The sequence below is a fragment of the Artemia franciscana genome, chromosome 9 (assembly GCF_032884065.1).
Source record: "Artemia franciscana chromosome 9, ASM3288406v1, whole genome shotgun sequence".
In the NCBI taxonomy this organism is placed as follows: Eukaryota; Metazoa; Arthropoda; class Branchiopoda; order Anostraca; family Artemiidae; genus Artemia; species Artemia franciscana.
The window spans coordinates 37,592,082-37,610,574 of record NC_088871.1 but is presented as its reverse complement, the minus strand read 5'-3'; the positions used below and the strand labels follow the sequence as shown (position 1 = coordinate 37,610,574).

At 34.7% G+C, this 18,493-nt stretch overlaps 1 protein-coding gene across 4 annotated transcripts; it reads right to left on the bottom strand.

Annotated features, from left to right (window-relative positions):
* Positions 1-301: 301 nt before the first annotated feature.
* Positions 302-15,183, bottom strand: LOC136031374 (zinc finger protein OZF-like). Of its 4 annotated transcripts, none has more exons than XM_065710881.1 (4): positions 14,963-15,183; positions 7,651-7,829; positions 4,709-4,882; positions 302-2,118 (listed from the first exon to the last, which is right to left on the bottom strand). In XM_065710881.1, exons 2-4 carry the CDS (start codon positions 7,691-7,693, stop codon positions 779-781), a joined length of 1,557 nt encoding a protein of 518 aa, XP_065566953.1. In that variant the 5' UTR covers positions 7,694-7,829; positions 14,963-15,183; the 3' UTR covers positions 302-778. The 4 variants fall into 4 exon arrangements, with proteins under 4 accessions (XP_065566953.1, XP_065566954.1, XP_065566952.1 ...); XM_065710882.1 differs by lacking the exon at positions 14,963-15,183 and adding an exon at positions 13,188-13,518; XM_065710880.1 differs by lacking the exon at positions 14,963-15,183 and adding an exon at positions 9,196-10,127.
* Positions 15,184-18,493: the final 3,310 nt, after the last annotated feature.

Sequence of the window (18,493 nt, the reverse complement as noted above, 5' to 3'; positions counted from 1 at the left end):
ATATATATATATATATATATATATATATATATATATATATATATATATATATATATATATATATATATATATATTTCATGTGGTCTTATATGTTATATATATATATATATATATATATATATATATATATATATATATATATATATATATATATATATATACATATACATATATATAAAATCGAAAACGAAGTATGATTCCGACAATTTTCTATCCATACAAATACAAAAACGCGAGTACAAACTTCCTCAAATGAAGGTTGATCTTACTATAGATGCAACTTCACAACAAAATCATCGCTTTCTAAAAATTTTATTAAAGTATATATTTATTGTACACACAAAAAGAAATATTTATGTGTAACACCGGCGTTAACATTAGCTGATAGCACAAAACTGAATAGTCAGAACTGACAACAAGATACAGAGAATGTAAAATGAAGTAAAATTAAGTACAATATTTTTCCTTAGATTCACCAAAACATTGCATCAGAAAGTTTTCGGTCTCTCTAAGAGGAATTTCTGAATAAACGGATCAATCCTTTATACACTCAAAAACACAAATGGTTTCCCCCTGGTACAAGCTCTTTGATGATGATATAAATTACGGCTAGAAGTAAAACATTTCTCACAAACATCACAATTGAAAGATTTTTCTCCAGCATGATTCATTTGATGACGAGATGAATGGGAACATCTAGTAATTTTTTTTCACAGAAGTTACATTTGAAAGATTTTTTTTCTGTGAGATGAATTTCTTAAAAAATGTATCAATTCGTTTACACACTCACAAACATAAATGGTTTCTTCTTGGTATGAGTTCTTTGATGATGATATAAATTACGTCTAGAAGTAAAACATTTCTCACAAACATCACATCTAAAAGGTTTTTCTCCAGTATGATTCCTTTGATGAAGAGATAAACTGGAACTCTGAGAAAAAAAATTTCCGCATAAATTACATTCAAAAGGTTTTTCTCCTGTATGAGTCCTTTGATGACGAGATAATTGAGAACCAGAGGTAAAACATTTCTCACAAATATCACATTTAAAAGGTTTTTCTCCAGTATGAGTCCTTTGATGAAGAGATAAACTGGAACTTTGAGAAAAACATTTTCCACATAAATTACATTCGAAAGGTTTTTCTCCTGTATGAGTCCTTTGATGACAAGATAATTGAGAACTAGAGGTAAAATGTTTGTCACAAATATCACATTTGAAAGGGTTTTCTCCAGTGTGAGTCAACTGATGAAGAGATAAACTGGAACTACGAGGAAAAAATTTTCCACATAAATTACATTCGAAAGGTTTTTCTCCTGTATGACTCTTTTGATGAAAAGTCAAACTGGAACTTTGAGTAAATTTTTTTCCGCATACGTTACACTCAAAAGGTTTTTCTCCAGTATGAGTCCTTTGATGCCGAGATAAATCACAATTAGAAGCAAAGCATTTCTCACAAATATCACATTTGAAAAGTTTTTCTCTAGTATGATTTCTTTGATGGCGAGATAAATCAGAACTAGCAGTAAAATACTTTTCACAAACCTCACATTTGAAAGGTCTTTCTCCAGTATGATTCATTTGATGACGAGACAAATAGGATCTTCTAGTAAATTTTTTTTCACATACATTACATTCAAAAGGTTTTTCTCCTGTATGAATTCTTTGATGAGAAGTCAAACTGGAACTTCGAGTAAATTTTTTTTTACATATATCACATTTGAAAGATTTTTCTCCTGTATGAGTCCTTTGATGACAAGACAAACTAGAACTCTGAGTGAATTTTTTTCCGCATACATTACAGTCAAAAGGTTTTTCTCCAGTATGAGTATTTTGATGCTGAGATTTCGCAGACATAGCAGTAAAATATTTCTCACAGATATCATATTTGTAAGGGTTTTCTCCAGTTTGAGTTCTTTGATTACAAGATAGATCGAAACCCGAAATTTCCTTTTTAGCAGAAGTGCTTTCACTGAATATATCAATGTCGGGGGGCATGTCGTATTGACAATCTAGATTCATTTCTGTTTTTAGGCATATTCTTGTACGATCAAGCTTATTAAATGCTCTGGATCCTTGTTTTGTGATACCATTTTTGTGGAAGGTTGCAATAGAGGGATCTAGAAAAAAATTTCACTCAAATTACAAGGTCTCGCATTTTACAAGCAATATTAAATTTGATATACGATCTAGCTTTTGTCAACTGTTAAGCTAACAAAATTACAAATAAGATTTGAATCTATTAGGTATTACATCGAAATGAAAATATTTTTTATCCCCTGGACCCATCTTAGCGTAAAAATCACGATTTTCCGGGATTTTACGATTGTAAACAAAATTGTCTATGTAAAAGGATAGTAAAATATCCACATATAAATCCTTTTCAATTGAAATTGTCGGATACTAAATTGTGCCTTACAAACAGTCTCTTGTTGATTCTCTTGAAGGACGTTCCGGCACTATATCTTCAAGTTTAGAAACAGAAATATTTGGCAACGTCTTTTCTAATAATCTGTGGTGTCAGGGACACCAAAACTATCCAGTATGACGTTAGTATATTTATTGACTAGTTCATATCAATTTTGGTTATCATAATAAGAAAACTTTCAACCGAATTACGATTATACTACACATATTACACAGAAATATGAATTAAATTGAGATTTTTTTCATAGCTTTTTGTAAAAAAGAAAACTTTGGATTCTGAAATTGGCTATAAATAATCATTCAAGAAACCTTTGTAAACCTCTTTCAGCCAGAGGGGCCATTTGGACAAAATCTTGGGGTAGGCATGAACTCCATCTTGCCCCCCCCCCTGAATCACTTCGTGTCGCGTAATCATCTAGGAAATGGGCATTTGACAGAACTCGAGAATTTTATTATGTATCAAACCTACTTTCAAAGTTTACAATGGTTAATAGCAAATAGCGTAATTACCCCAAGGGTCGTCAAGTAGTTATGCTCTTCGGTTAATAGGCGTGCAGTAATTTCAAATCAATTGGACAGAATGGATTATGTTGGACATAATGGATTATTATGGCCGGCAAAGGGCCCTTTGTGGTGGAAGCTTGGGCCCCCTGGAAAATCTGGGGTGGGCATTTGCCCACCCTGACCCCCCCCCCCCCCCCCAAATGGCGCCTTTGCTTTCAGCAACCTTGATATGTGAAAACTTGTCGATATTTGGGAAAAATCCAGCCAATTGATCAGAAAATGACTTAAGAACTACCAATCATTTTATATTTTCTGTCGTTTCTTTTAAGAAACAATATTTAGGATTTATAACCGGTTTTACTGTTCATCTTCAGTTCTCACCTTTTAGTTTATCAAAACTGACTTGAATGCTTCCCCTTTTCATCAGCCTTAGTAAATAAAAACTTGTTGACATTTTGAAAAATAAAAAATCCAGCCAGATGATCCGAAAGATTTTTCTGTTGTTGCTTTTAAGCAACAATATTCAAGAATTGAAACCGTTTTTAGTGTTAATCTTCAGCAACAGTATTCATTATTAACATTAAGCAACAGTATTCAGGAATTATAACTGTTATTAATGTCTATCTTAACAGAAAAGGCTTATCTAGCATACAACTTTTTTGTAATTTCAAAAAAGAACTTGAAACCCTGATGGCATTTTGTTTTCTTATTTATTCAACGTTAGCAGGACCAGAGTTTGGGGGTTTGTTTGAGAGCGTAACTGAAATTTTGAATCAATCTACATCCATTTCAATACCTATTCGGTACAAATGCTGTACTTTTTTTGCTGTACATTTTTTACAAATATGATTTGGCAAAAATGGGTCTTTTTGTGTCTTTTCCGGTGTGAACCAGAGAAGATGGGAAAGTTTTGCACTTTATTTTGAAATTTCCATGACGAAAAAGGATTTAACGCTGGAGTTCCATCTTCAGAAATTCTATTCTCTGCGCTTTTAGTAAGTGCCAATATACAAGTTTTGAAAAAAATCTCCCCAGTAAAGAAATAAATACATCAATTAAATCCAAAGCGGATTCATGAATAATAGATGCTATTAATTTTTAATTTAATTCAAAAAGCTGCATTAAACCCAAAAAGAGTCTTATTTTGCTATAGTTTGTTTTTTCAAAAGCAGAAGCCATTAAATGGAGCCTCAGAGAGACTTTGACATGAATGGGGAGCAGAATTTATCCCGAGTTTTTAGTTTACCAACACCACCAGTGCATACATCTACTGTCAATGGGCTTGACAATACATGCCAAACTTCAATTGAAAATCCCAAGGGATGAGATTGCTCAATAAATTATTCAAAATCGCTCGAAAGTATAAAAATTACTACCCTTACAATCTTCTTTTATAACCTAATTTTGTAGCACAGGATTTTAGTCATTAAACATTTAATTCGCACCTACACAACGAAATTTTTTGTTCAAAATTGTTTTTTTCAAAACTGTTTTACCATTAGATACGCATAGACTAGACACTATATTTTACATCAGGCTGGAATTTCAGACCACACAAAAATAAAAATTTATTTCCAGTTTTGCGGCTATTTTTCAGACTCACTACAATTCAGAATTAAATTATGGTATACTGTAATTATTGAAAAAGTCTCTTTAAAAAATTCTAAGAATAAGCCCTAAAAATTAATTCAAGCCAAAACATTACAACTGAAATTGCTACTTTTGCAATCCCTGTTCATTTTGATATGGAAACCTACAAAAAGACTTCTAAAATGTTACCGACACCATCCAAGTTAATATTTGGCTCCAGTTGAAGAGATTGGCAATCAGGATCGAGCTTGGCAGATACGTCTAAGAAAAAATTCAAAAGACTGCCTTCCACTTTAGGTAGTGACATAGCATTTGGAGTGCCAAACAAACTTTTTTCATCATTGGCCAATATATCTTCAAGCTCTAAAGGAAATTCAAGTTTAAATTTAAGTTTCAACACTTGCATGTCAAATTTCTTAACTAAGAACTTTTTTTAACCAATAAAATTTTCCGCAAATTTGGATTCAATACCCACCTTTGCGTCTTTTCGTTTTATCGAAGCTCCGTCGCTAGTCAATTAGTACCAATTCTTACTGTGTGTCGAGGTTGCGTTGTTTTGGATTCGAGTCTTGAATTTTTTTTTTCTAGTCCCTTTTTATCAGATAAATGCCCTTTTTGTAAACTTAACTTCATCTTTCCTTTTACTTCTTTGTTTTTTTTTTTCTTTCTTATAAGTAACAATTACATTTTCTTAACAATAAGAAGTAACAATTTTCTAGCAGGCGATTCAATTAGCTGCACAGTTAAAAGAGTGACTCATTCCTGTTAAAAATGTATTTTTGGACGCCAGTTTGGCTCAAATTCATAAAGGAGTGAAAGGGGGAATTAGTTCACAATTGTAGATTACGTGTCGCTTTATGTCACACCCTGTGTGGGATTTTATTGGTTGACCTTTGTTTTTCACATTCCCAGTTATTTTTATCTTTGTTTTTTTCCCACTGCCAGAAGTTGCAGTTTTGTATAACCTTTGATTTGGAAAGAAAAAAGATTGTTTTCTAATTTGACTCCTTTATTGTTAGCCTAGAGTGACATAGGTTATTTGAGAACTAAGATTATATGGGCTTGGTATAGGAGATAACCCTATACTGAGCAAGATCTTTCCGTGAGGGAAAGGAAACATTTTTTTGAGCGTGGCGACCGTGACCTTTAGCGTGGTGTCTTTGACCAATTAGCGTGGCACTTTTGCATCACGGGAGGTACACTTGTCATAACCCTAGCAGTTGCAGGACACGTAGAAATCCGAAGCGCGTTAGAGTTACCCTAAACCCTGCAGCACAGCCAGATTAATCTAGTAGCGTTAAATATCTCTGTAAAACTGAATTTAACCTTAAAACAAATTTCCAAAGCGATGTGCTTCTTAGATGAAGCTATGGTTTTTTTGTTTAAACAATCCTGACAGCAGAAGGAGTTTTAAAGTGTCCCAGGCGGCAGCTACAAATATTAATTGCTACAAGCAAAATTTATTTTACATTAAAAAAAAAAGCTGTACAAAAACATTGGACCAATTTTTTGTGAAAGAAAGTGGACTTATGACAGAACCCCTATATAACTGAAACTTCTTTTAACGGAAACCTGTGAAACTGAACCCTGGTTTAGGTCAACCCCAGGAGAACTAAACCCTCATGCAAATCATCCCCCATTTGACTGAACCCTCATACAACTTAACCCTCATTCAACTGTCTAAAAAAAAAAGAAAGAAAAATAGATCTACCAAGAATGTTTTCCAATCCTGCCCACTTAATTTTATAATAATACAATAGACCCTATTGAACATTTTGATACATAAAAAACAATATTTGAACTATATGTTTTTGGATAATAACATTACCATAAAATAGAACTCTTTGAAAAAGATACTTTTATTAATATGCACAGTTTTTTTTTTATTATTTTGAAAGTATTTAAAGATTGAAACTACTTTTTCAATTCTTCACATAGGTGTGCAACATAATCAAAACTTTCAGCTAATTTAATTTGTAAATACGAAATAACGCTAACTGGAAAGCCCATAATTTCCAAAAAAAAAAAACAAATAACGCTTTATTGGGCAATGATCTGAATTTCCTGAAAGTTTTCTTCAACTTTTGAGAGCTCTGGGGTTACCCCAGAGGTTAAAGTTTAAAAGCTCTGAAGTTAGAAACTCCCATTAAAACACGAACCAAATATTAGCTTCTAATCAGCACTAGGTCAAAATTATTTTTAGCCATGGGTTTGAGTTGAGTAGGTTTTGATTTGAAAAGGGTTGAGTTGCATAGGAGAAGAGTTAAGCAATGGGTTATAAGAATGGAGATTCAGTTAAGTGGAGGTGAGTTGCATAGAAGTTCACTTATATAGCGGTTCAATTGAATGATGGTTCAGCTGCATGGGGGTTTAGTTGAATAGTGTTTAAGTTGAAATAGGGTTAAGTTGCACAATGGTTCAGTTAAATTGGGGTTTCAGTCAAACCAGAATTCAGTTGCACCTGGGGTCAGATGAAAGAAGGTTCAGTTAAATGTGCAGGTACACCATCAGATTCGTCAGAAGTTTTGGTATCACAAGAGCAAAGGAAGAAACATAGAAAGAAAGATATAAAAAACAACCTTAACAAGTGGCTGAGAAACGAAAGCACTAAGAAAAACAAGGACGCGATTAAATTGAATATTAAAAACAGACCCAAATAGGCTGACAAAGAAAGATATACTGGTAAGCATGAGTACAGGCATCCCCCTCCCCTACACAAGACAGGCTCTTACAATACATGGAAAATCAGCAAATTTCCTTGATGGAGATCTGGACCTCTAAAGTCACCAGAGTATGGAATCTGGGGAAGATTCCAGCCAGAGAAAACCCAGAGCCAGTGATCTAAACACATGGACAATTAAAGGCAGGAAGGAGGATAAATAGAGAGGTATAACAAGTCATTTTAAAATAAAAAGTGGCACAAATGTCTAGAAAGAAATTGTTAGTTATTCCAGAAATAATTATAAGTCATTTGTTTTCAAAACCCAAAGCTATGGTTGACACAAAAATAAAATACATATAATAACTAATATGAAATAACTTTTTTTTCAATTTCAATCATTTACAGTTTATTTTATGTAATATTTTTAATAGTAGTCTAAATCAGCAACAAAACCCTTGATACCAAATACCTTCCTTAACAGCAGTACAACTAAAGTGGTTGAATGTGTCCATCTTTCACCAAGTTGTGTCCATTTGTCAAATACACATTCAGCTTTGGTAAATTCTGAAGGTAACCTTATTAGGTATCTCCAAACTTTGAACAGGTTTCAATATCCTTTCTTCCAAAGGTGAAAGGGAGAACCAAAAACTAAAAAACAGTTGGAAGATAAAATAACAAAAAGCAAAGAACCACAAGTTAAAAAAAAGATGAATGAACTGACATTTTCCCTTTTATTACACAACGTTCTGACTTTCATTAGCTGATATATTGCTTTCATTCACTGAACTCTTGCAGATCTAACCCTTGAGGCAACTGAACCTTTGTGCAACTCACCCCCTTTTTAACTGAACCTTCATTCAACTCAATTCCCATTTAACTGAACCCCCTACAATTGAACCATATTCAAATGAACCACATAAAACCAAACCCTTGTAGAACTCCAAACCTGTTTAAATGAACCCTTATACAATTCAGCCAGCTTTCAACTCAATCCGAAAACAAACCAACCCTCACTCAACTCAATATTCATTCAACTCAGCCCCAATTAGCTCAACTGAATCTGCTGTACCAGTTTAATTCCTGTTAATGGAATATACTACTTTAGGGGCAATAAAATTCACTTCATTAGACTGTTCTAGAACCATTTTCAAAAGTTGAGTTATTTTAAGGCAACAGACCCCCTCCTTCCCCTATTTCATAACTTCCCTTGATTTTAAAAGGGATTATCAGCAATATCTAAGGAAAAGCTAACAATATTATATGAGAATAGTCAGTCAATTTTGAATTAAACATAAAGGAAATACGCTTTATGTACACTAAGTTGAAAATTAAAAGAGAATTGTGAAGGGAATGCAGAACTAAATAAAAACAATTTAAAGTATTGTGAGCTTTCATGGAAAATGCCACCTGAAGCACAGTGTTAAATGTAGCACTATTTCATCATGTTTACCAGTATTCTCCTGCATGACCAAATTGTAGTACTTTTGTGCTACAATTTTTCCCTTTTGTCTTGGACTAAATAACAAGGATTTTGAAAAAAAAGCAAGAAGATATTACAAAAAAAAAAAAAAAAAATAAATGCAGATCATCTTTTTGTCATGTCTGATTTAAAAGATTGGTGTAAAGTTAGATATAACCAGACACAGATCTCAAGAAAAAAAAAATCAGTGGTTCTGATAGAAAAAGATATTTTTCATCACTATTTGTTAAAAATAACATCCCTGGAAAGAAATTGTGTGCTTTAAGTTTTTGATCTACGGGTTCCACTACAAGGTACATTTTTTTGATTTTTGAGTTACAGGAGACCAACATAGGTTTTGGGAAAGAAACTATGGAAAAAATGGGCAATTAACACAACTACAAAAGCAACTTGTTGATGCAAAAATTGAATAAAGGTTACTGGCCAAATTTGGGAGATAAAGCATTTATTAGTACCTATATTTATCATTTTCAACTAATATTTATCATTAAGTGCCATTTTAAGTGGCTTCCCTTAGTGCATCAACTTATTTACCTGGACTTTGAAGTTAGCAATATTTTATCTTCTATCCCCAAGAGCATTCATTGTTAATGGCAACAGAGACCAAACTGCCTTTCCATAACAAACAAACACACTTAGAAACAATAGGAAAAAAAATCCTCAAGACAGTGGAATTACATATATTCCACTATAGACAAATATTGACTGAATTGAATTCCATTGTCTTGAGAATATTTCCCCTATTTTTCTATGTGTGTTAATTTCATTCATCCTTTGTATTCAATTTTTAATTAAAACAAACAAAGAATTGTCTTCTTTCTTCTGAATATACATAGTTGCCAAATGGTGCACAGTTGCCAAATATAGCCAGAGATTATATTTCTATAGCATTATAGGTTACATTGGTTCAGTTGTTTTGCCCATTTTTGGAGGTAGTATTTCAAATTTTTGTGTAGTTCAGGCTATATTTTCGGAGATAGCCTGTGCAGAAGGGAGCAGTAACAAACATTCAAGAGGCTATGTTAGTACCAGCAGGGTTTCCAATCCTTAAACTGCTGGGGACAGGTGATCTACATATTGGACTTCCCACAGGTCTTATCTACTGCAGAATCTTTAAAGCTTGTAACACAATGCCACCAAAAGGACCTCATCAGAGCCCCAAACAAGGGATCAATAAGTGCACAACATGTGACAAGAACTTAGATGTAGACTCCAGTGCTAAGAATTGCAATGGATGTAGCCTCTGGATGTGCATTGATTGTCTGGAAATGTCAAAGGCAGAATTCTCTCTACTAAATAAATTGACATGGCAAGTTGGCTGTGAATAGAAATGCCCAGTTTGCAAAAGCAATCTACAAGTGACAGATAGAGCATCTTTGAATGATATTCAAAAAATTATGGACAAGACTTTTCAACCATTCCAGTCAATTCTTAGAGCAGTAAAAGAACTGAACAATGATGCAGTGAAAGAAGCATTTGCTGAACTGCAAGAACAGCCAACCACTAACATTGACAATCATTTTGGTAATATTGAAAGCCAATTGACAACTCTTGAACAATGTCCCTTGTTTGACAAGGATGTAGTTCAGAATTTGGTTGAGTCAGAGAATCAAACATTGAAAAGTGATTTTCAGATGCAGTTTGAAACCAAAGTTAAACTGATGATTGCAGTTTTTTTTTTAGCGACTTTTAGCATCAAAAGCTAATAGTGTCGTTTTTGGGGTCCCCTCTCAGAGAAGTTTACATGGAAAGATACCTTGCAAGTCATTGTGGGGTCCCAAATATAAGTGTTTTCAATGTCTGTCATCTGAGCAGTCAGCAAAGCCAAGCTGCAGCCACCACACCAAAAAAAGCCCTTTTCCCATATTATTCTATGGCCCAGATTTTAAGACTAAGAAACAGATTCTGCAAATGTCTTTCAAAAGAAAAGGTTCAGGTACAATTCAATTCCAGAATACTGTTTCCAGGACTGACCATGAGAAAAGAGCAAAGCTACACAAGGAGTTGCAGGTCAGGTATGCACAGGGCAAAGCTGACTCTCTATGGGAACTCTATAGTTCCAAAAATAGTCAACTGACTGCAATGGAACAATAAATGATATACCATGTAATATAACCAGTGTGAATAGTCAATTAGATGGTAAGGTTTTCCAAAATATAGCGTTTACACATAATAATAGAAGTGTGGCAAACAAAGAGACTTCTATGACTTCCAGCAGACTCAGTGTTGATGGTGGCAGCAGCTATTGTAAGAACATTGCTGGGCTTAGTGTGTTTTTTAGTTATGTTGACTGCATAACATTGACATTTCAGGAAATCAGATATGTCCTCTATGCAAATGAGGGAGACCTTTTGTGAAGTCAAACCAAAGCAAACCTCCCAACCCCTGACTGAAACCCAGATACAGATTGTTCACAATCCTTCCCTCAGATGAAGGTAGAGGAATTGCCATATATGTATGTGATAAGATCCAGATAGGCATAACTGATATTGAGTTATTCACATCTGCATACACTGCCCCCTCCCAACCCCACAACACTACTTAATTTACGCTCAAGCGTCTCCAAAAATATTAGATAAGGCTAAACTTGAATCTTGGCTTAAAAGCTTAATCCAAATAAGTCTGTTGGGCCAGATGGCATCCATCCACACCTCTTAAAGGAAGCTCACATCCAATTAGTACTGCCACTATCAAGGCTCTTCTAAAAGTCTACCGTTCTCAAACATTTGGTCACAAATAACCATCTATTGAAACACCAACATAGATTCCAACCAAGCAGATCAGTTGAAACAAATCTGATTGACTCACATAATTACATAACTGAGCTCATTGACCAAAGTCTCCCAGTTGATATGCTTCTTCTAGGCTTTGCTAAAGCCTTTTATAAAGTCTGTCATCTAAGTCTCCAGTTGAAACTAAAGGTAATTGGTATTGAAGAGGATGTGACGGACTGGATTGTCTTTCTTGAAGGGAAAAAAACAGCAAATCAAAGTTTTTGGTAAAGGTGGTAGAGCTTTCTATTCTGAAATACCAGATGTCTTAAGTGGGGTGCCTCAAGGAACTGATTGGGACCTACACTTTTGAATATCTTCATTAATGATGCTCCTAAAAACACGTCTAATAAACTTTGCCTGTATGCCAATGACTTGAAACTTATTGGTCCTGCCAACACACAGCAGAATATTGCCTCAATACAGTCAGACCTACACATCTTTTGCAAATGGGCCAATATATTGAGGCCTGAGTTTAATGTTGAAAAGTGCAGGATTCTCTATTTTGGAGTACATTTTGAAGCAACCCTTGATAGCAATACTCAATGTCATCAAATGCTAGTGTCAGACAATTAATTTCCAATAGTACCTCAGAAAAAGATTTGGAGGTCATTGTAGATGAAGACCTAAAATTCTACTGCCACACCCAAGGGCACCAGCAGAAAATCTTCCAGGGGGGGGGACACCAAAATAGAAGTGGTGGTTGGTAGCACAGAAAAAACTATCAATATTTCAATGATCTCTATTAGGATTGATAATCAAACAGTTCATGGTAGCAAACTATAAGTAAGGAGCAACCCAGCTCAATAGTAACCAAAACTCTAAAAAACTGAATTTCTATACCAATAAACACATTAATATGGATGGGTCTAAAATAGATGGATCTTTTGATATATCAAACGAATCGGCTTATTATGCTGATTCCAAATATATAAGTTTCATTAAGTTTAGTCTTACCCATCAAAGGCTACAAGCCTGAGAAAACTTTCTGATTTTCAAAAAAAGGAAAAACGATCTCCTAGAGGCCATAGAATTTTAATGAAAGACGCATCATCAGGTTCAGCATATCAAAGAACACAACTATAAAGTGCAGAAATGTGGAATTTTGTAATTTTTGCCAGAAGAAAGATCATGAATGAGTGCGTTTTTTTTTGTTTTTTTTTTTTCAGGGATCATTGTATGGACCCAGTAGGCGTAGAACGTCAGGAGATGTTTCATTCTAGTTCAAGTCCAAAAAATTGGAGGGCAACTAGACCCCCTCCCACACCACTTTTTCCCAAAATCATCCAATCAAAACTGTGACATAGCTTTTTTTCCAGCATAGTTGAAAGGCCCAATAACTATGTCTTTGGACATAAAGTGACTACCCAAAGCCCCCAGAGAAAGGTTTTTAAGTTATAAAATCTGCACGTTGCTTTATTTTTCATTGGTAAGTATGCATATGTTTTTCAGGTGGGATGGAGGACGAATTTTCTGCTGGTAGAATTTTCCATCAAAAGGGAAGTTTCCAGGGGTGAACTTTTCAGGGGAAATTTTACACTGGGTGAATTTGCCAGAATACCTATACAAAATTTCTTTATATGTCTTGCTTTCTCTTTACCAATTCAATTTTATATATAGAAACATTATAGTTTCATCTGACTCTTTGTCAAGCCAAAAGCTGCTGTCTTCAGCTTCTCAGCATAAGATGGACATAGATCATTTCATTGTCTTAGCATTATTTATAATCTTGTTTCAAGAGGCATAAGAACTTACTTCCAGTATGTTCCAAGCTACTCAGGTATAACTGGTAACCATCAGGCAGATGAAATTGCAAAAACTGCTTTCAATATTGAACAGCCATGTGGGAGACTGATCCCCATTAGAGACATATACCACTGGAGATTATTAGAGGTATTGTTAAATAAGAACAATCCCATTTTAATACCCTTCCCCAATAAGCACCTTTCTAAAGCTTATCACAGAATTCAGTCTGGCTCATATGGGATAGGTTATCAGGCGTTTTCATATCAGTTCCTTCTTCCCTCTTTGCAGGTACTGTAATTTAAAAAATGAAACAATTGATCATTACCTATTTGAATGTAATATGCTGATGTCTGCACAGTACATCCTGCAATTTAAACTGTTAAAGTCCTTCAAACACCACAAAATCTCACTATCAGCTACAAGTCTATCTGACTATACCTATACACAGAGCTCAGAAATCAGTGTTTATCTTCTTATATTTTAACTCCTAGAATTGAAAGGTCTCCTGAGAGAAATCTGAGCAGATTCACGATAAATAAGAAGCAACCAAATCAGTAGCTCTGTTTGTCTCACAGAGGAATCAAAAGGAAAAGGGCTGAATAGTCTCAAGTGAAAAGCCCTTGTTTGCTGAAACAGAAGAAGAAAATACAAAGCAAACAAAGGCTGAATCACCCTGGGGGATTAAAATAAAATATCACTAGCTTCAAAGTCCTGCTAAGTAGAGATACACATTTAGGGAAGCTGCTTAAAATGTCACTTAGGACAAATATAAGTAGAAATAAATGCTTTATCTGATGAACCCAGTCAATAATCCTTTATTCAATTTAGCAAAGTTCTAGTTTACCTACTTCTTTTTTTTATGATCTTCCCAAATGAATTTTACCCCTACCCCTATACATACCAAGACAAATGGACATTTGTCATTGCAGTCATTTGCATCAAGAATATACTTTACCAATACTCCCACCCCTAATGTGCAAGTATATACCTTATACCACAGCTGGGAGGCATTTAAAACAGTAGTCCTAGCTGCAAAAAAGAAATGTACCCAGGTATATTGGTTGCTCCTGCCAAAAACACTCCCCTTCCTACCCAAAGAAGTCAAAAGGACTAGACAGAAGAAGAGACCAGCATGGACCAAATATATAAAGTGCAAATGCATAGTCACTATGACATGTTCAAGAAATGTAGAAATGGGCTAAGAAATTTGACTTGGAAGATTGTAGAAAACCACAAGGAGACAATTGCAACTGATGTGAAGCAGAATTCAAAGAGGTTCTGGTGCCATGTCTCACCAGCTAATGCCTCTAAAAATGACATCCCAGATCTCATGAAAGAGGATGATACAAAGGCCTCATGGACTAAAGAAAAAGCAGATTTGCTTAACTCTAGCTTTGGTACAAACTTCTCCACACAGCCTATGCTGACCCTCTACCCACTTTAACAGAACAACCAATCCAAGAAGCAATGTACTTGACAAATATAAGCTTAGAGAATGTTCTGAAAGGGTGTAAAAAACTGGATGCCAACAAAGCTGCTGGGCCAGATAACCTACAACCCAGACTGTTTAAAGAAACAGCTGAACAAATTACTAAGCCAATAGCAGTGATATTTGAGATGTGATTCACTTCCAAATTGCTCCCGAGTGACTGGAAGCAGGCCAACATCAAGCCTATCTTCAAGAAAGGGAGAAAGTACCAAGCCAGTAATTATTGCCCTAAAAGTCTTATATTAGTTGTATGCAAGGTCCATGAGAGTATATAAATGATGCACTGGTCTCTCACCTTGAAAAAAAATAGTCACTTCCAAAAAGCCAGCATGGTTTCCACAAATGTTGCTTAATTGACACAAACCTAATTGAATCATACAACTTTGTGAAAAGACTCTTAGATGATGGTGGTTATATTGCTACATAGCCTTTAATAAGTAGAGCATCAATTTCTCCTGAAACTAAAGCATAAACAGCATAAAATAATTTTGTGTTCAATTATTTTGTGAAGGTCAGGGCCCTCTACAGGGAGAAGTGGAGATAGTTGCTATTATTTATTTTTATTTTTTCTTTGTTTTTTGGTTATAGACCAGGCCACTTCATATCAAAGGAGCTGTCGTAGAAACTTTGAAAAGGGCTCATTCGATTGGAAATTGAAAGGGCTATTGCCCTTTTAAATACTCGAAAGGGATTTGAGGGCAACTAGCACCCCTCCCACGACCACCATTTCCCGAAACAAATCCAATCAAAATTTTGAGATAGCCATTTTGCTCAATGTAGTTGAAAGGCTCGGAAATTATGTCTTTGAGGAAGACACCCCCTTCCCCCCACAGCCCTCAGGGTAAGGGTTGTAAATCATGCCATGGAGGCATATAAGGTTTATAGAGAAAATGTGATCGTATAAATTTCAGAGGAAGCTCATTGGACTGGTTATCAGAAGTTCAAGTGCCCTTTTTGAGATTCAGATTGATCCAAGGGTGGATCCCACAACCCCTATTTTCCCGAAATGCAATTAAATGGAAACTTTGAGATGGTATAGCACCAGGGTCTACCCTCAAATACGCTTGTCCTGTTTGGCATCTCCAATGAATTGTCGGACAGAACAGAGGCAGATCAAAAAAGGAACTGCCCTTCTTTGGAGAGCAAATCTAGTCACCCTTAAGGAAAGGAGAGCACAAATTTCCTTGCGCTTTGACAACAGTCCCATGCATAGTCCTCGTACTACTTCTCTTTTCCTTAGTGAACATTTACCCTCCGAACTCGTCCCCCACGTTCTGTTTTAAGAAAAAAATATGTGAAAAGATAATGTGATAGCCGCTTTGTTAAAATTTGAAAAAAACTTATTTTATTAATATATAAATAAGGTTTTTATGGAACGGGTGGTTGTTCGGATCGGATGGAGCTCACTTGATTGCAAGTCGAAAGTTTTAGCACCCTTTTTAAAAGTTAAAAGCGAATAGAGGGACGTCACAACCCCCCCTGAAGCCTATGATTCTCCAAAACGTATCTGATCGAAATCTTAAGAGAACTATTTTGTTCAGCATTGGTGAAAGGTCCAGTAATTATGTATTTGGGGATGTCAATCTGTCGACAATCCTCTGGACAAGGACTGTAAGTTGGGAAATTCGCTCATTGTTTAAACATAGTATATGTTACTGAGAAAGGTATGCGTGTTTGAATTTTTCTTTCTAAGATGACGAAGGGTTTTCAGCTGAGCCTTTCATGTTGAAGGGAGGGTTGAACTAAATCAAAAGACGTTATGTGTGTACTAATTGTTAAAAGTGTAAAACACAGGATTAATTGAGTATATTAATTTGGAAAATTCAGGAAATGATAAGGGAGATCAAAAAATCAAAAAGACAATATCAAAAAGACAATATTTAAATATTACCAATACTACAACACCTCCCACCACTACTACTACCATATTACTCCGTTAACAGTATCAAGGGGAAACTTGAACTGAATCAAAAGAAACTATGCGCATGCACATTGTGCAGATAGTGTATGTCAGTAGTTGATTTGGGTATTAAGTTGGAATATTCAGAGCATACTTAACGGGGAAGATCATCTCACCATAAGGCAACATATGCACACTACTACTAATACTACTGTCACTGCTAAATTTACTACTACTTTTCTATTGCAATTACTTGTAGGGCTAAGAGTATTGGGAAGAAAACTTCTTGAAGTATATGAACATAAATAATGACGAACACCACACTGCCTTTCCATAATACAAATATAGAAGAGAGAACAATGCGGACTTTTTTTTTCCAAGACAGTGAATTAACAAAACCTATTTGAATATTTTGAAACACACGAACATTATTAATCAACAAACTTTTCTGGAATGCTGCAGCAGTAATGAAATTATTCCTAGATCCTTAAGGCATAATTTTCACTTAAGCGCTTTGCGAGAGTCACAGTTCACACTTAAATTACAGCTAAAGACGTTATATTCTTAAGCTAAAGACGTTCATATTATTAAGGACAAAAAACAGAGAAGACAAGTAATTTCCTCAGAATGAAAATCCCTTTGGAATTTTCTGTATCAGAATTTGTCTACTGATGATTTTTTGCAGATTGTTAGGATGGAAAGGAATTTATTCCACCATGATCTCCGTATGTCAAAAGAGAGATCCACTAATAAGTTTGCAAGGTTGAAATATGAGTCTCAAATGGTCAACCCAGTTTACAATCCTAAGATAAGTCCAGGACCTGTGATTGTAAATATTTCATCTAAAAGACTTAGCTAGGTTGAAGAAAAAGTCCTAGAACAAGGGCCAAAATTCTCGTTTTTACCGAAACAAGTTCTAGTTGCAGACTTTGTAGTATCTTTCGAATCCTCTCTCCACAAATGTAGTGCTCTTGTTTCAAACCCAGATACAGTTATATCTTGCTTGATTAACACTCTTTACAACACTTCATTAAAGCTTCCTAATTCTCCAAATAACGCAATGTAAGAATCATATGACACAAAAGTTTTGAACAAACTCCGTAATGATTCCTCAATAATCACCAAAGCCGATAAAAGTAATTCCTTAGTAATTATAAATAAAAATGATTACGATAGTAAAATTCAGTCACATTTAAATGATATAAACAATTTGCTCAAAAAGCTATAAAAGAATTAAAAACTCTGAAAGAAAATGGCAGAATCAGTCCCCAGTTGTACAATAAATTTCTCCCTAGTGGTGTTTTTTGCTCAGAATTTTATGGATTACCAAAATTGCACAAACAAGGCATCCCTCTTTGCACTAACATTGGAAAATGGTTATGCACTGCATTTAAACCATTGCTTCACTCCCAAAAATATTATATAAAAAATTCAGTTGATCTTGTAGAAAAATTGAAACAGATAGATATTTCTGAAAATTCCATATTAAGCAGCTTTAACATAATTTCTATGTGTACTAGTATTAAGGTTTCAAAATCTGAGCAATTATTACAAAATAATCTGGAAAACAATTATCATCTAATCGAAGAGTCAGCAATAGGTCTAGACATTGATGTTCTCATGCATTTGATTAAACTATTTAACAAATATTCCATGCACTTCCAGTTTCGATATTCATATTACAAACAAAAAAAGGGCCTTCCTATGGGAGCACCTCTATCAGGCCTACTCGCAAATATTTTCGTCGAGCATCTGGAAAATTGGGCACTGGATTCATATTCTCTTAATCATGTATTTTGGGGACGCTCATGGACGACGTAATTTCAGTTTGAAATTACGGCGAAAATGAACTTAAAGATTTTCTAGAACATTTAAATTCTTGGGATAGAAACCTGAAATTCACTCTAGAGACCGAAACAGATGGAA